We start from the raw sequence: 18,278 nt of genomic DNA on the forward strand, positions 1-18,278 counted from the left end.
ATGATTTTCTACAAAGCGGATTTGAAACAATGTGAATTGTGAGAAGAGCGACACAAATAAATCTGACTTGGAAAAGACAGAGATGAAAACACACAGAAGCGTTTCAGCAGAGCTGCGAATCATCAGGCATTAATGAAGCCAGAAACGAGAAAATGAGCTGAGAATCACAAGCTGGAGCGATTGAGAGAGAAACCGTGGAGAAAGAATGACATGAACATGAGCTTTAGTTTAGTTCGTTTATCCCATTAGACTCTAGAGGAGGGAATTATGGGATCTGTGAAACTCTTATTACACTGTTAGTGAGTGATTTGAACAAACTCCTTAAAGTGATAGTTCTCCTAAAAATGACTATTCTGTTATTGATCTCTCAGATTTCTGATGCTTCCGTCTCTTCGTGTGGTAATTGTAGATTTAATAAGATAAGAGTGTAATTACTCCAGCTGAGACTGTAATTACATTGATAGATTATAATCACGTGTAATCTAACAGCTGAGCTGAAGGAAGAAGCAGATATTACACTAATAAACTCAACATTTCTTACGGAGAGACTATGGGAGTTATCCGTGTGAATGTGTGATTTTGAATTTGCATGATTAATGTGGCAGAAAGTTCATGAATGCTTGTGTTTGGGACTGTAAATCAACGTTTGCTCAGAAAACAAATGCAATATTTCTTGTGTATTACATGAATGACTAAACTCTGTGTGTGTGTGTGTGTGTGTGTGTGTGTGTGTGTGTGTGTGTGTGTGTGTGTGTGTGTGTGTGTGTGTGTGTGTGTGTGTGTGTGTGTGTGCAGAACACTGACTTCTATCAGCAGACTCTACACATGTACACACAGGAGGCGGTGAAAGCAGAGTCCGCTGTGAAGTGAGTACAGAAACTGTTTCACTATTATACTATTATTGTTTTTTATTCATATTTTGAGTCAGATTTTATTTTCATAGTTTCCGTTTTCATTTGCGTTAAAGTTTTAGTACTTTTGTTGTCTGTTTTTGTCATTTTTATTAGTGTCTATTGAATTTTTATTCATTTTTATTTCTGTTAGTTTTATAGTTATTTTAGTACATCACACTAAACTGAATGAAAATGAGAAAATAAAAATAGTGTTTTCATATTTAATTGATTTCAGTTTTTATTTTATTTTATTTTAAGTCATTTTAATAATATTAATAATATTTTTTATGATTTTAGTTGTAGTTGGCATAAGCATAACTGGTTTGAGTTAGTTTAAGTAGTTTTGTTTTTGTCATTTTTATTATTGTATCTATTTACTATAGTCTATGGTCTATATTCTTTTTTGTTTTAGTTATTTGAAATGAAAATGAGAAACTAGCTGACATTAAAGTTTTAGCTTACATTAAGTTTTTTTCATATTTTATTTATTTTATTTTAAGTAATAATTTTTTTTTTTAATGATTTTAGTTTTAGTTAGCACCTGGTTAGTATCATTCTATTATATTTTTTATTCATATTTTCATTTAAGTTTTAGAAATTTTGTTGTGTGTTTCTGTCATTTTAATTTGTGTTTTTATTTTATTTGTCTATATAGTTTTTATTCATGTTTCTGTTTTTATTTATTTTAGTATATCAAGCTAAACAAAACTAGAGAAACGAGAGAAACTAATAGAATTTTTTTTCAGTTAACGTTTTTTAGTTTTAGTTACTTTTTGAGATGTCAGGGTGACTTAATTTGACAAATTTTTGCCTTTAATGACACGTTTTTTTTCTCTGAAAAAGCATAAATCTGCATCTTTGTTGAGTCACAGACATCAAATTTAATCTTTTAAGGATTATAATAGCCTGGTTAAAACCAGACCCTTCTCAGTTGAAACCAAGCGGCAACATTCTGATCTGAAAAATGAAGCCTACCCGGAAGTGCGAAAAACTGCAATACATCGAAAATCCGCTAGGGGCAGGTCCCAAAAGGGAGCAAATGTCCATACACCCCCATGTTAAAATGTCCGTTTTCACAGCATAAATTCATGTTTTTACAGGTTGGTCCCATGGACTTTGATTGTATTTTTCTATAGGTTCCGAGTGCCTGACAACTGTGAGGGGGGTGAATTTTTTTCTAACTCGTTAGTTTAGATCGTATTTAGATATAAAATGTATGACAAATAAGGGCGCGATTGACAGCTTGATTGACAGCTGACAACGAGCATAGGCTGCGCCGAGTGGAATTCCTGAAATTTGACGTCTCGGCCATGATCTGACACAACACATCATACCTGTAAGTTATCCTTTCTGAACATTTGTATTGAAATATGGCGCCACCCATATCCCCCATAAACGGCCTCAAAAACGTTCTTCAGAAGTCTATGGGTGACGTCACAGACGCTTTGTCCATATTTTTTACAGTCTATGGTTGAAACTGAGTATAGGGTCTGGCGAAGCTATGTAGACAAATCATTTCCAAAGGGGCGTCACCAACCGACGTAGCTCAAATTCCTCTGGGCGCAATTGGATAGTCATAAAACCAATCAGATCGGTGAAGGAGATGACGTATGCTTCGAGTGTTGTTCTTTGCTCCGGTTTTAACGAAAACGGTACGTTTAAATCGCTCAAAACAGACGCGATAACTGATTCGTTTATATACCGTCTATGATTCGAACGAGTGATGTTCCACGGCGGCATCCATCTTTGTAATGAAATCTCCTTCAGCGTCGCTGCGCTGTCGTCATCATGTAAATCCCTCCCCAAACGTTTCTGATTGGTGCCGCGATTTCGGCGGCACAGAAATGAGTTTGAATGGGCTCTTCTCCAGACTATCCTGGAGAGAGAATTAAAATTCGCCGGAAGTAGTCTGGGTTTTCCCAGGCTAGGATTATAATGCTCTCAATGTGTGTTTGTGACAGACAGAAATCATGTCCGCAGTGTTTCATCAGGCCTCTAGGTGGCAGCACTGCTCCTGTTGTGTGTCTGTCAGTCTTTGCTCCTGTGATTCGTTCTGTTCGTGAGCTGGTATTTTAGTGGTATATTAAAGTGCCCCTGTTATGCTATTGTTATACTATCTCATATAAAGGTTCCTGATGTTGTTTTTGAGTCTCCTACAACAGGTTTACATTCATCAAATGTCAAAAACACTTTAATTTCCTCATAATCTCCACTGCAGCATCAGCTCTTTTCTCTCAGTGTCTGAAACGGTTCGATCAAGGATTCAGTCTCTCTAAACCCCGCCTCTCTGAGAGCTGCTCTGCTCTGATTGGTCAGATGGCCCGGTCTGCAGTGATTGGTCAGAAACCAAATGCTCATTATCATATCTGAATCTCAGCTCTTGATCACAGTGATACGGACAGTAATGATGGCGTGGGTTTTATCGTATCGATCTCAGAAAACAGCGTCTTCTCGACATGAACAACACAAACCAAACTCTTCCAGTCTCAGATAAACTACAGTGTTTGAGGGCGGAGCAAAGAGACGCTGATCAGCCAATCAAGAGCATTATGTAAATTAGTTTGCAGGATCATCAGGAAGTGAGACTGGAATTACTGACGACTCGTTTCAGTTCAGAATCACTTCTTTCTCTTTAATCTTTGTAACTTTTCAGAGCTTTTACATTCACAGCTTTATTACACACTACATGAAAGGGAATACCTGAAATAATATTGGCACTAAGGTGATTCATGTTTGTTGATCTAGATTTGACAGTAAAGCAGTAATCATGAGTGTTGTAGTGATTGTTCTAGAACTCATCCAGCAGAATGTGTAGTGTTTATGTAAGGGATAATCCACAGCTAGCCATGCATTAAAGGATTTTAATGCACGACGTAGAGGCGAAGAACCGCCCGACGCGAAGCGGAGGGTGGTTGCCTCTACGAAGTGCATTAAAATTCTTTAATGCATGGCTAGCTGTGGATTATCCCGCTTATACCTTGGTTATTTGCCAAGTTAAAAACAAGTTAAAGCTGTAACTGATGTTCACAGTGTAATTTTTTAACAGACGTGTAAAAATGACGGTTATTTTCTTAAGTTACGGCTCGTTAGTTCTAGCACTCCGTCCACTTTAAATAAAGTAGAGCCATCTGATTGCTTTTATTTGAATGAATCATCACATTTATTTAAATTCATTATTAAAAGAGAGAGACAGAGAACTGAAAGAGAAGGAACAGAGAGAGAGAGAGAGAGATGCGTGCGCGAGTTAACGTTACCTGTGTGCGTCTCTTTAAAGTCTAGCAGCTACAGTCCCCTCGTTGCTTAAGCATATAGCTAACTTAATGATTCTTTAATGGATTTATTAAAATTATTTATGAATGACAGGCAACACTGACAGTGACAAGGCAATCTTTATTTGAACTAATCATGTCATTTATTTATTGTTAATTCTTTGTGCCGCTTTTTGTCATTCAACAAGTCTTCTTTTTCGTCTTGTGCCTGGGCCCATTTCTCAAAATTGCCATATTCACCATACAAATTAAACGATATGCAAAAATCATCCATTTAGCCTACCTAAATAAACGTTTTCATATGAGTCTCTCACTCTGCTTGCAAGTGTAACTGTGTTACTATGGTTACCAATGTTTATAGTAGCGGATTCATTTCGAACTGTAACTGTAATCAAACTGACTGGAACTACCTGTGCATTAAAGGGTTTTACTGCACACCTTCCAGCCAATCAGAATCGAGTATTTAAACAGCCCATGGTATAAGTGTGTGTGTGTGTGTGTGTGTGTGTGTGTGTGTGTGTGTGTGTGTGTGTGTGTGTGTGTGTGTGTGTGTGTGTGTGAAGCCTGTGTGTGTGTGTGAAGCCTGTGTTTATGTGTGTGTATGTGAAACCTGTGTTTATGTGTGTGTAAGAGTGTGTATTGTTCCTCAGCCTGTGTTTATGTGTGTGTAAGAGTGTGTATTGTTCCTCAGCCTGTGTGTAAGAGTGTGTATTGTTCCTCAGCCTGTGTGTAAGAGTGTGTATTGTTCCTCAGCCTGTGTGTAAGAGTGTGTATTGTTCCTCAGCCTGTGTGTAAGAGTGTGTATTGTTCCTCAGCCTGTGTGTAAGAGTGTGTATTGTTCCTCAGGCCGGGTCACATGACCCCCGTGTGCGCTGAGCTGCAGTCGCAGGTGTTGAGCTGCTACACACTGAACACACGACACACACTCCTCTGCTCACGGCTGGCCAGAGACTACATACACTGCATCCACTCCTGCAAGAAGGTACGCCTGCAAAATATGATTGTTATATGTACTGGATATTACATAAAAGGGACAGTCAACCAGTCATTAAATGGTTAAAAATAAACATGTCATCACTGACCAATCAGAATCAAGAATTCTAGAGCACGGCGTAATAATGTACAGTTGAAACGATGGATAACTGTTTAATAAGTTTGTAACCGGGCGGAAACACTTTACTATAAGGTTTCATTTGTTAGCATTCAACAACATCTCTACAGCATTTATTAATCTGAGGTAATGTTAATCTCAGCATTTACTAAAGCATGTATAAGATCAAAAGTTGTATCTGTTAATATTACAGTAGTTATTGCACTGTAGTTATATGAACATAACTAACATTAACAATGTCAGTAAATGCTATGAGGATATATTGTTCAGATCAGATATAATGCATTAACTAATGTCAACAAATGAGACCTTATTGTAAAGTGTAAACCATAAAGTTACTGTTACTGTAAGAAATCAGTCATGATGATATTGGCAATTTTAGTGTAATCAGACTCATGCTGATCATAAAACAATATGTTACTGACCGATACTGATCATTTTATTATTATTTTTTCCTCCTTTGTGTAACTGAGAGCTGGTTCATATTAAAACATGCCAGAGTTACTAAGTGTGTGTGTGCGCGCGCGCGCGTGTGTGTGTGTGATAGAAGAGCTGAGCGTCACATGAACGCTTGAATTGATGAAGGAACTAAACACTCATTGACGTGTCGGTTTGTTCTTTCTCTGCAGAACTTGCTGGTGAATCACGGATGAAGAGGACGAATGATGCTGAAGAAGAGGAGCAGTGTGAAAAGACGTCCATCCGTGTGTGTGTGTGTGTGTGAGAGAGAGAGAGAGAGAGAGAGAGAGAGAGTGTGTGTGTGTGTGAGTGAGAGAGAGAGAGAGTGAGTGAGTGAGTGAGTGAGTGAGTTTGTGTGTGTGTGTGTGAGAGAGAGAGAGAGAGAGAGAGAGAGTGTGTGTGTGTGTGTGTGTGTGAGAGAGAGAGAGAGAGAGTGTGTGTGTGTGTGTGTGTGTGTGAGAGAGAGAGAGAAAGTGTGTGTGTGTGTGTGTGTGTGTGAGAGAGAGAGAGAGAGAGAGAGAGTGTGTGTGTGTGTGTGTGTGTGTGTGTGTGTGTGTGTGTGTGTGTGTGTGTGTGTGTGTGTGTGTGTGTGTGTGTGTGTGTGTGTGTGTGTCGATGTTATCAGGATTGTGTTTGTTGAGCTGATCTTCATTTACTGTGAGCAAATAAAGTCTCTTCTTCTGTTTATCTCTTCAGTCTCTCGTTACTCTGTTAGTTCTCCACACAGTAAATGTTCTTCCGTCTGAAACACTTTTCTGAAGGTCAGTGAAGATGAATATGATGTTTCTGCATTATCGAGACACAAAGCGTGTCTATGAGGAAATGCATTTGGCTCAAGGAACATATAAATCACTAATATTCCACTATAGTAGATGTTTAATCAGTGTTTCACTGACATCAGTTTACATCCAAAGTTGTGAATTTAATTTATGCACACAATTGGAATATCGCATAAAATATTTGAATAAAGCAGCGAATAAGCAATATAAGAATAGAGTGTTTCCATCCCATAGTTCAAGAGAACAAAATCATCCCTTCCTGGGAAATTAGTGCAAATTATCAGTAATAAAACTGTAAGTTTCTGCAATCTTTCTCTTTTTCCCTCCATCATAAACGAGTGTGTCAGAGCGTCAGACGAAACACAGTAAACGCTGTCATTCTCTAGCGTTCGGATGCTGGTGTTCAGGAACACACTCGTGTGTGTGAGACGCTTCTGGAGGGAATTACACCAAATCATTCTGATCACACACTTCCACTCCGGCGTTTCAGAAACACCAAACCAACATTAGAGATGCTGCGACGCCATTGGTCCACTGGTTACTCCAGTTATCCAATCACAGCCTGAGGGAAAGTCACATGAGTTTATTGTTGCACATCGAGGGATTTATTCAGTAAATGTGTTTCCATCATAGTTTATAGTTTATGTGCACGTCTTCTTATCGGATAAAAAATGTTCCGCCTCAACTGAGCGCTTGAGTTTTTTACTGTATGTGTATTTTCAGAGTTTATGTGCATCTTGCCGTTTCCATCCAGTGTTTTATATGCGATATCCCAAATTTTGCATAAGAATAGGTGGATGGAAACACAGCGATCTTGTCAAATTGAGCAGTTAGCAGTGTTTTTCTCTCCTTTGGCTGCTTTTTCTGACCTGCACAAACACACACAGGTTTGATTTCTGGAGATTCTCCATCATTTAAAGTCCTCCTGTAGTCAATACTTTTAGGTTTTTCCATGCCACTGCTCTATAGAGTCGGCAGTCTTACAGATAAATCAATAACTTACCAAGATTACTTTTAAAAGGAGTCAATCGATTTATGTCGGCATGAAATACTCGTTAAAAATAAGCTAAATAGCTGCATATTTACACCTGAGAGAGCTTTAACGCGCTGTCGGCTCATAATGCTTGAGGGAACGTCTGCCAATTACACCAACTGCGTTTAGAGACGCAGTAACTTTACTAGTTTTACTTTACTTTACTAACTTACTCTTTACTAGTAAAAATTACTTTTAACACTTAAAAACAGACAGGTTCAAATTCCAAGGCTTGCAGTAGGTTACTGTACAGTACACAATTATTTTCAGAACAAAGTTACTGTAATGTGCTGTAGCTTTTTTTCTAAGTTTAAAGCTTGTAATTTGTTCATATGGACCATACTGACTTACTACAGTTGAGATTTTGCCAATATCTCCCTTACTGTACATACAGTACATAAATATTTGTATGAAAAATTACTGTAATTCACCTAAAGTGCTTTTTCATGTTCCAAAGGTTGTAGTACTTTGCTAGTGACAACACTAACTTACTGCAGGTGTAATTTTGACAATATCCTTCTTTGCTTTAAGTACATTAAACAAATGTTTTTTATGAAAAAAATACTGTAGTTCACATAGTGTTTTTTTTTTTCATGTTCCAAATATTGTAGTATTTTCCTAGTGACCAGACTGACTGACTACAGGTGAAATCTTGACAATCCCTCCCTTACTGTACATACAGTACACAAATATGAATACATATTAAATATTAATAATAAAAAACAAATTCATGTGTTTTTAAAAGTGTGTTTTCATGTTTTCCATGTCCTGAACCAACTGCCGACCTGTAATCATGTTTCACATCCACACTGCAATCTGCGTGTCCAGGGTCTGCCATTGGCCACTGCACCGGATCATACATGGCCTCAGAAAAGAGCCATTTCGGAGTAACTCTATTGTTCCAATTGATTGAACATTATCACTGGTCAAAATGTTTAACAAAAGCATTACAGAGAAAGAAGTTGAATCACTCATCTCACTTTCTGATCAAACACGATACATTTTACTGGCCCATAGTGCATAAAATCTACCTTTAGAAATGACCTGGACTTTTAACATCAACAACACGCATAAAGGAATCTCATTTCTCCAAATATTACTAACTACACTTGCTCCTTACCAACCCACTCTTCAAAAACAAGTTTATCTACTTTGGGATATTGTCACAGATTACACAAAGTGAGGGTATATGTTAAAACCTATTTAAAAAGGATCTCTATCAGAGTTCATCAGCTTAACTAGCAATTTTAATAGTAAGGGTTTATAGAATGCAACAAGAACATATAAAGCAGCAACATATAAAGGAGAACGAAGCCTAAATAGCCTAATAAGTAACTTGAAGGCCTCCATGCTTTAATGTCTTGATTGACATTGTCAAAGTTTTAAAAGAAAATGCACTCACACACTCCCCTTCAACCAGTCCTATTTGTGGAGCGTAGGGTTATAGTCTCAATACAAGCAACCTCAATTCTCTCAGACAACCTAATCACATTATTATAATAATGCTTGCTCTTTTGTAGTTTGGTGGAGATTGTGGATAGGATCGCAAGTTGCTGAGGTCTCACCAAGTATATTTAGCTCATTAGTTGATTTCATTATGTTTGACTACTAAACTTGATTCATCTGCATTTAATAATCTAGGTTTGTCATTATTAATACACAACACAACTTTAGTTGAATCACTGAACTTTATTTGATTTGGTCACCTCAAGAATCCGTTCCTTAAAGGACAGCATTGTAAAAATGAATGAAGGAAAATAAAAGTGAATCCTGACATCTCCTCCTCAGACCATGGTCAAGTCAAGTCAAGTCACCTTTATTTATATAGCGCTTTTTACAATACAGATTGTATCAAAGCAGCTTCACATTGATAACATGAAAATAATACAACAAAGTTTGTTTCTAGAAGAAAATTGCATCATCGTCCACCAGAAGACGATATTTATTATTTATTATACTTATTATTGATAAGGCAGATCAATAATATTGTTGAATATTAAATGTCCCCAACTAAGCAAGCCAAAAGCAAAGGCAACAGTGGCAAGGAACCAAAACTCCATCAGTGACAGAATGGAGAAAAAAACCTTGGGAGAACCCAGGCTCAGTCGGGGGCCAGTTCTCCTCTAGCCAACGAGCGAACAGTGTATGATTATGATCCAGGCAGCGTTACAGGTCAGAGGTCAGATTGGTCGTGTCGATGAGGCCTTCACAGGGCTGATGAGGCTGGCACTTCAGGGATGCGTCATGGTTGGGTCCAGGTGCAGATCCACCATCTGATCTGGATACGGCCGGGGTCCACCTCACTTCAGTAAACGAGTTTGTGTGTGCGTGCTCGCGTCTCAGATGAGTATGTGTGTGTGTGTGTGTGTGTGTGCTTGCGTCTCAGATGAGTATGTGCGCGAGTTTGTGTGTGTGTGTGTGTGTGTGTGTGCTCGCGTCTCAGATGAGTATGTGCCCGAGTTTGTGTGTGTGTGTGTGTGTGTGCTCGCGTCTCAGATGAGTATGTGCCCGAGTTTGTGTGTGTGTGTGTGCTTGCGTCTCAGATGAGTATGTGCGCGAGTTTGTGTGTGTGTGTGTGTGTGTGTGTGCTCGCGTCTCAGATGAGTATGTGCGCGAGTTTGTGTGTGTGTGTGTGTGTGTGTGTGTGTGTGTGTGTGTGTGCTCGCGTCTCAGATGAGTATGTGCGCGAGTTTGTGTGTGTGCTCGCGTCTCAGATGAGTATGTGCCCGAGTTTGTGTGTGTGTGTGTGCTCGCGTCTCAGATGAGTATGTGCGCGGAGAGTTCCGCGCGTCTCGTGTGTGTAGAGTTTGTGTGTGTGTGTGCGTGAGCGACTTTAGATGTGACGTTGTGCATTTCATATAGTTGGAGCATTCAGCAGTATACATGTATGTTTGACTACTTAGTATATGTGTATGCAAGCGTTTTATGTGTGCGTGAATGAAGTTCGATTTAAGCCCTAGACGGCGCCTCATATCTATTAGTTCTGGTGAAATAAAAAAATATAGCCTAATGCACACAAAGTGTCCCTGCTTGATATACAACCACTGATGAGCATAATCGGTTTAAAAAAACAACAACAAACAAACAAACAAAAAACTACGAATGCGGATTAGAACCCAAAACCTCTGACACTCTTGACTAAAGTTCAAGTTCAGCTGCAGTGTTCCTCTTCGGGTAAGTCTAGTATTTTAATGCCAACTGCAAATCTTGCATTTCAAGTATGAAGTATATCAAGTATATTTATATGAGGCTATACTATGTGTGTTAAATATTTCTGCTCAGTGTCAGATATTTCTCTGTTTTGTAAAAGTCTATAATATATAATACGTAATATAACCCAACCAATACCCAACCCTATAAATCGCCCACTCTCTTGACTGAAGCGAGCGCCAGAAAAAGAGCAGTTTTGAGCGAGACGTGCTTCAGGTCCGCAGACCGAAGCGGCTCAAACGGGGCACCCTTCAATGCTTCCAGGACCGTGGAGAGGTCCCAGAAAGGCACAGAGGGGGGTCGCGGAGGGTTTAGCCTCCTTGCCCCTTTAAGGAAGCGCACGATGAGGTCGTTCCTTCCTAGTGATTGTCCAGCCACAAGAGCGTGAGATGATGTTATGGCCGCCACAAGCGTGGAGGGGGTGCGACCTGCATCCAAGAGCTCTTGCAAAAAAAACGAGTACACTTGGTACCTCGCATGAGTAAAGTCCAAGCTCCGTGCTGCGCACCAGCCAGAGAACACCACCCATTTCTGAGCATAGAGGCGCCTAGTTGAGGGCGCTCTTGCTTCAGTGATGGTTTTTAGCACCCTATCCGGGAGACACCCGGGTACCCGTTGAGGGGCCATACATGAAGGGCCCATAAGTCGGGACGGATCTGCCAGATTTCCCCGTTCGCCTGCGTGATGAGATCTGTCCTCAGCGGAATTGGCCATGGGGCTGTTTCCAGCAGTTGTGTCAACTCGGAGAACCATAACTGGGTCTTCCAGAGAGGGGCTATTAGTAGCACTGCACACTTGCTTTCCCTGATCTGTTCGATAAACTGTGGTAGCATTGTGACCGGAGGAAATGCATATAGCGGACGGCTCGGCCAGTCGTGGGCAAGCATGCTCCTTGCTCTTTGAGAAAAATGTTCTCTGTTCCTCTGACACCTAAGGGGCAATGATGATTCGCTCTCTCCAGAGGAAACCCCCTCGCCGGTCTGTTCAAGCACGCCCCCGTTTCGCATGTCATGCAGAGCCCTCTCGAGCTCTCTGCAAGACCCAGACGGACACTATGAGTGAGTTTCACGATGCTATATAACAGCTGCTCTCTTCACTGCGCTCGCGGGCAGCTTTCTAACGATACAGAAAGCGACCCCGCCCCTTGCACCCTCACGTTTACAACGGCGGGGTTAGAGTATTTATGAGCGTTCAAAAACAGGTGAGCCAACGCCGGCCCCGCCCCCGCCCCCGCGTGACTCACATTCTACAGAGAGAGACTTTTCCTGTGCTTATTCACCAGACAGACGAGCCCACGCCGGCCCGGCCCCCGCGTGACTCTTTCTCTGCTAAGTGAGAGTTTTCTCCTTTGCTATTCACACTGCCTGGATCCGGCGGACTGCGGTAAACCTCGGGATAAACAGAGAGACTAATATTAGCGTAGACGCTAGGGGTGGCACGGTTCACAAAACCCACGGTTCGGTTCGTATCACGGTTTTCGGTTCTGTACGGTTCTTGTTGTTGTTTTTTCTTTTAATCTTTAACACTCCAAAAATTTACTTCAGCATATGATATATAGCTGAATTATCTAATTATTAATTAATTAATTTCATAAATGGGGTGTGTTTGCAAAACGCAGCTTCTCATTTCCCGTGGGCTGTGTCGGACAGTTATTTGTCACCACTTTTTGCCAGGGTTGATATTATGTCCCAGCACGGATGTACCAATACAAATAAATAAAACATTTCCAGTTAACTAGCAAAGTATTCGTTTCGTTCGTTTGTTAAATAAGAAGCAATCTAGCGCTGAAATGTGTTTTTTTTAATCAAGTGATCAAAGTGCTCGTTGCCGTTGCGATCAGTGGCGCTGATACAGTGTTCTCGTGGCTCGCGCACACACCGCAGCGGCCGCACATTCTTCACTCAGACGCGCGCTTCAGTCCGTTGAGGAGACTCTAGGCTACTCTATTCGTTCCGATGAAATCACAAAACAAAATTCATACAAATCTGTCCCTGCTTGATATACAACCGCTGATAAACATAATCGGTTTTGATGAAAAAGAAAAATATATACGAGTGCAGATTAGAACTCAGAACCTTTGACACGCTTGGCAAGTTCTGCCACTGGACCATTAAAGTACATACCGGTACGTGGAACAGTCGATCTATGTAGCCTATTTATTCACGTGAAAAAAACAACATATAGCCTAGTGGAGTTGATCTCATTAAATGTCTAAGTAAACCCAGTGTACTATTTAAATCGATTGCTGGACATTGTAATGTTATTCTACATTTGTCTGATTTATGATTTAGCATTGTATTAGCAGTAGCACGGGCACAAGGCTACATTGCGCATGCGTCGAACCGTGCGAACCGCGCGACGCACACACGCACCGAACCGAGACAAGCGAACCGAACGGTTCGGATGTTTTTTCATGTACCGTGCCACCCCTAGTAGACGCCATTCTTCTTATGATGTAACGAGTACATCAGGATTTATGGGAAGTGTTCCCGGTTCCGGCTGACCTAATCTATGCAGCCTAACATTGAATTATAAAAATCTATAATGTGTTATGTGTATGCTAGGTCAAAGAGATGTGTTTTTAGTCTAGCTCTGAACTGACAGAGTGTGTCTGCTTCCCGGACAATGTTAGGAAGACTGTTCCAAAGTTTTGGTGTTAAAAGGTATTATCAACTGGCCGGAATTTTGAGATTGCAATAGACGTGAAGGACTATAATGCGTTAAGAGCTCGCTCAAGTACTGCGGAGCTAAACCATTTAGTGCTTTGTAAGTAATCAGCAATATTTTAAAATGTATACAATGTTTAATAGGGAGCCAGTGCAGTGTTGACAGAACCGGGCTAATATGGTCATACTTCCTGGTTCTGGTAAGAACTCTAGCTGCTGCGTTTTGGACCAGCTGTAATTTGAATATTAAGCGTACAGGGCAACCACCCATAATAGCATTACAACAATCTAGCCTTGATGTCATGAACGCATGGACTAATTGTTCCGCATGCGGTTTTACAGATACTAGACACGTGATTTTCAAATGAAAGATTGGTATCAAAGAGCACACCCAGGTTCCTAACCGACGACGAAGACTTAACAGAGCAGCCATCAAGTGTAAGACAGTATTCTAGATTATTACGTGAGGACATTTTTTGTCTAATAAATAGAATCTGTTTTTTCAGAATTAAGGTGTAGGAAATTACTAGTCATCCAATTTTTTATATCACCTATGCATTCCGTTAATTTTGTGAATTAGTAAGTTTCATCAGGGCGTGAAGAAATATAGAGCTGAGTATCATCAGCATAAAAGTGAAAACTAATTCCATGCTTCCTAATGATATCTCCCAAGGGTAGCATGTACAGAGTGAAAAGCAACGATCCTAGTACTGAGCCTTGTGGTACGCCATAGTGAACTTGTGATCGATGAGACATCTCTTCATTTACTGCTACAAACGGATAACGGTCGGATAAGTATGATTTAAACCGTGCTAATGCAATTCCACTAATGCCAACATAATTTTCGAGTCTATTTAAAAGAATGTTGTGGTCAATAGTATCAAATGCAGCACTAAGATCAAGTAACACTAATAGAGAGATACAACGACGATTGGATGATAAGAGCAAATCATTTGTAACTCTTATGAGAGCAGTCTCAGTACTATGGTACGGTCCAAATCCTGACTGAAAATCCTCGCAGATATCATTTCTTTCTAAAAAGGAACATAGTTGTGAGGATACCGCCTTTTCTAGTATCTTTGAAAGAAAAGGTCGATTCGAGATCGGCCTGTAATTGACTAATTCTGTACGATCAAGTTGAGTTGCGTTTTTTTAACAAGCGGTTTAATCATAGCCTGCTTAAAAGTTTTTGGTACGTATCCTGATGACAAAGATGAATGAATGATATTAAGAAGAGGATTTTTCTCAAAGAGCAAGGACGCGCTTGCCCACGACTGGCCGAGCCGCCCGCTATATGCATTTCCTCCGGTCACGATGCTACCACAAGTCATCGAACAGATCAGGGAAAGCAAGTGTGCAGTGCTGGGTCTTCCAGACCCAGTTATGGTTCTCCGAGTTGACACAACTGCTGGAAACAGCCCCATGGCCAATTCCGCTGAGAAGAGATCTCCTCACGCAGGCGAACGGGAAAATCTGGCATCCCCGTCCCGACTTGTGGGCCCTTCATGTATGGCCCCTCAACGGGTACCTGGGTGTCTCCCGCATAGGGTGCTAAAAACCATCACTGAAGCAGGAGCGCCCTCAACTAGGCACTTCTATGCTCAGAAATGGGTGGTGTTCTCTGGCTGGTGCGCAGCACGGAGCTTGGACCCCGACTCATGCAAAGTACTTGAACGCGGGTCGCACCCCCTCCACGCTCAAAGTATATGTGGTGGCCATAACATCATCTCATGCTCTTGTGGCCGGACAATCACTAGGAAGGAACATTGTGCGCTTCCTTAAAGGGGCAAGGAGGCTAAACTCTCCGCGACCCCCCTCTGTGCCTATCTGGGACCTCTCCACGGTCCTGGAAGCATTGAAGGGTGCACCGTTTGAGCTGCTTCGGTCTGCGGACCTGAAGCACCTCTCGTTCAAAAACGCTCTTTTTCTGGCGCTCGCTTCAGTCAAGAGAGTGGGCGATTTACATGTGCTATCAGTGAGCGCGTCCTGCCTTGAGTTTGGGCCTAACGACTCCAGAGCCGTCCTCAAGCCAAGGTATGGTTATATTCCTAAAATGCTCTCGACTCCGTTCAGAGCACAGGTTATTTCACTCGCAGCTCTTCCCTCACCAGAGGATGAAAGAGACACGAATTTACTCTGTCCCGTCAGGGCTCTCAGTGTTTATCGGAAGCATTCTGACAGTCGGAACAGTTTTTCGTATGCTTTGGCAGCCGCACCAAGGGGTCAGAGCTCATTCCACGAGAGGCATGGCCTCGTCTTGGGCTTGGTCAAGTGGAATACCCATTGAAGATATGTGCGGTGGCAGGCTGGGCCTCGCCGTCCACATTTATGAGGTTTTATAACCTGGAATTGGTTCGTGAGTCTGAGCTGCCTCGCCATAGATTCGTGCAGTTGCCGCAGCACAGCCAATGACCGTACTCGCTGTTTATCTGTGTATGCTGTGCAGCTGCACTGCGTTTTAAAGATTTGGCTTCAATATTCTCGAGAAATGGAGTTTTCTCATAGCGTAAGCTAGCCAGGTAAGCTAGGTTACGTTTGTAACCGAGACGAGGGAACTGCAAAGGGGCATGAAATAAACAACATATTAGTAATATTAGTCAGCGTTATTTGACAACTTCCAAAAAAGTAAAATATGACATATCTATCTTATCTTATATATCTTATATATATATATATATATATATATATATATATATATATATTATATTATTATTATTATTATATATAAATTACAGAAACGTCTGTCTGTCTGTGTGTATGTCTGTTAACCACATATCTCTCGAACCGTTAGTCCGATGGATTTCAAACTTGACAGGTGTCTCGCTACGGTCACGAGTAAGTGCAGCGCCAAGTTTGACGTTGTTTGGATGAGAAATGCTAAAGATATTGTTAAATATATCATTTTTTAAAGGTTGTGGTTTAAAAATAAACATTCTAACATTAGAGGGTTGTATCGGTCAAAGAAGCCCCAAGAAGGTTGTGGTTTAAAAATAATCATTCTGACATCTGCCAGCTACACTGTTTACTTCTGAATATTATAGTTTGGTTCCTTCTGAATATTATAGTTTGGTTCCTTCTGAATATTATAGTTTGGTTCCAGAATGTGATAAATCCATTTTGATTAATTTGAGTAAAAATGTGTTTTCTTTACCAAGAAAGTGGCAAGATGAAAAACACTATTTTCTGTTTAAAACTTTCACATAGTATCTTTAGGTTATAATATCATAAAAAATTCAAATAGAGATTTGGATTTTCAAAGATCTATTATAAAAACGGATAATTTTCCCCCAAAAATGCAATAAATTCATGACACTTTTTTTTCAAAATGCTATCATATTGAAACTGTTGAAATCAGCCATCACTAAGAAATATCTCCTGAACTTTTTTGACGGCGATCAGCTCACAAAAACTGATTTTGCACGGGCACTTTGCACTGCTCCCTGAATCGACGCGCTTATTCATTTGTGGATGTTAACAGAATCTGTAAGTCAGCTATGCTGTTTACTTCTGAATATTATATTTCATTCTGGTGCGCTTAAAGTTATCGCTACTGTGTAACGATAGCCTATGCTATTCACCAACTAAACATATCCTATTCAATGTGTTCACAGTCTCTTTCACGGGCATCATTTGTAGTAGCCTATTCACAAGCTACCTCAAGCATAGCGTTTTCTCGGAGTTCACTGTGTGCTTTCTACCATGCACAACTATGTGTGTAATTGTAACAATGAGCACTCAAACACACCAAACCAACAATTACTAAAAACACACTCAAAAACTGATTTTGCATGGGCATTTTGCACTAGCACTTAGAAGGTTGTGGTATTCATAAACACTCAGTCAGCTACACTGTTTACTTCTGAATATTATAGTTTATTCACAGCCATCATTTGTAGTAACCTAGCCTGCTCCCTGAATTCAATGCGTTCACAGTCTCTTTCACGGGCACCAAACCAACAATTACTAAAAACACACACAAAAACTGATTTTGCACGGGCATTTTGCACTAGTATTCCTAAAGTAAACAAAACAGTCAACGTTTCAATAGTTACAAATCTTCAACAACCCAAAATACAATAACAGCAACTTGACTAATCATTGTTCCTCACCTCCTCTTCCTCTATCTCCTTCAGGATGGTTGCCAGATCTTTGCCCTGTAGTTCCTCCTTCAGCAGCATCAGTTTCTGCTCAGCCTCAGACATCAGCTGCAGTGTTTGTTCCTCTGAGTCTGGAGGCAGCTGTGGTGTCAGACCCTTCATCTGCCAGAGACCAACAGAAATGCTCAGACATTTCATGCATGCATCATTTGAATGTAAAAACATTTCCTTAATCACTAACTACAGAGAAAACATCCCTGGACACGTTTTACTGAATTTTTTTTATGCAGTTTCTACTCAAAACAAAACAAAAGTATCAGTCTCCGACGCACGTTCACGAGAGCACCACGTGTGTGGTGATGACGCAGCAGCTGGCGTTCTGACATATAACCTACAAGCAGAGGAAGATGCATGCAGGTTGCGCATGCGTCGTGGTGCTCTCGTGAACGCGCGTTGGAGACTGATACATAATATCAACTGTGTACATCAAAAAACACATGCCAGTTCCTGGTCAAGAGCTTTCCAAGTTCACAAACCAGTGATCACTGGTGCAAAATGGAAATCAGAGTGCCCAAGATAAAGAAGTATAATGGGAAAAAAAGTTTTAAACACATACAGTATGCCAAGTTCTTAGATATACTGTATGTAATCTTTGTATCTGTGTTGATTTCATATGGCTTTTATGTTCAACAAGAAGTTTAAATTGAACAAATGTCATGTGGTGTAACCATCAAGTAAAAACTAATAGCATATTTTCTTTA

At 40.5% G+C, this 18,278-nt stretch overlaps 1 protein-coding gene across 2 annotated transcripts in view; it reads left to right on the forward strand.

Annotated features, from left to right (window-relative positions):
* Positions 1-6,419, forward strand: part of chchd6b (coiled-coil-helix-coiled-coil-helix domain containing 6b) — a 22,896-nt gene extending 16,477 nt beyond the window's left edge. For both annotated transcript variants that reach the window (XM_082136240.1, XM_082136241.1), the window contains 3 exons: positions 796-866; positions 5,009-5,144; positions 5,903-6,419. In XM_082136240.1, the coding sequence (XP_081992366.1) occupies positions 796-866; positions 5,009-5,144; positions 5,903-5,926 (231 nt within the window). In that variant the 3' untranslated portion in view covers positions 5,927-6,419. The remainder of the gene's footprint in view (positions 1-795; positions 867-5,008; positions 5,145-5,902) is intronic.
* Positions 6,420-18,278: the final 11,859 nt, after the last annotated feature.

The sequence above is a fragment of the Leuciscus leuciscus genome (genome assembly GCF_965113295.1).
Source record: "Leuciscus leuciscus genome assembly, chromosome: 14".
NCBI classification, from domain to species: domain Eukaryota; kingdom Metazoa; phylum Chordata; class Actinopteri; order Cypriniformes; family Leuciscidae; genus Leuciscus; species Leuciscus leuciscus.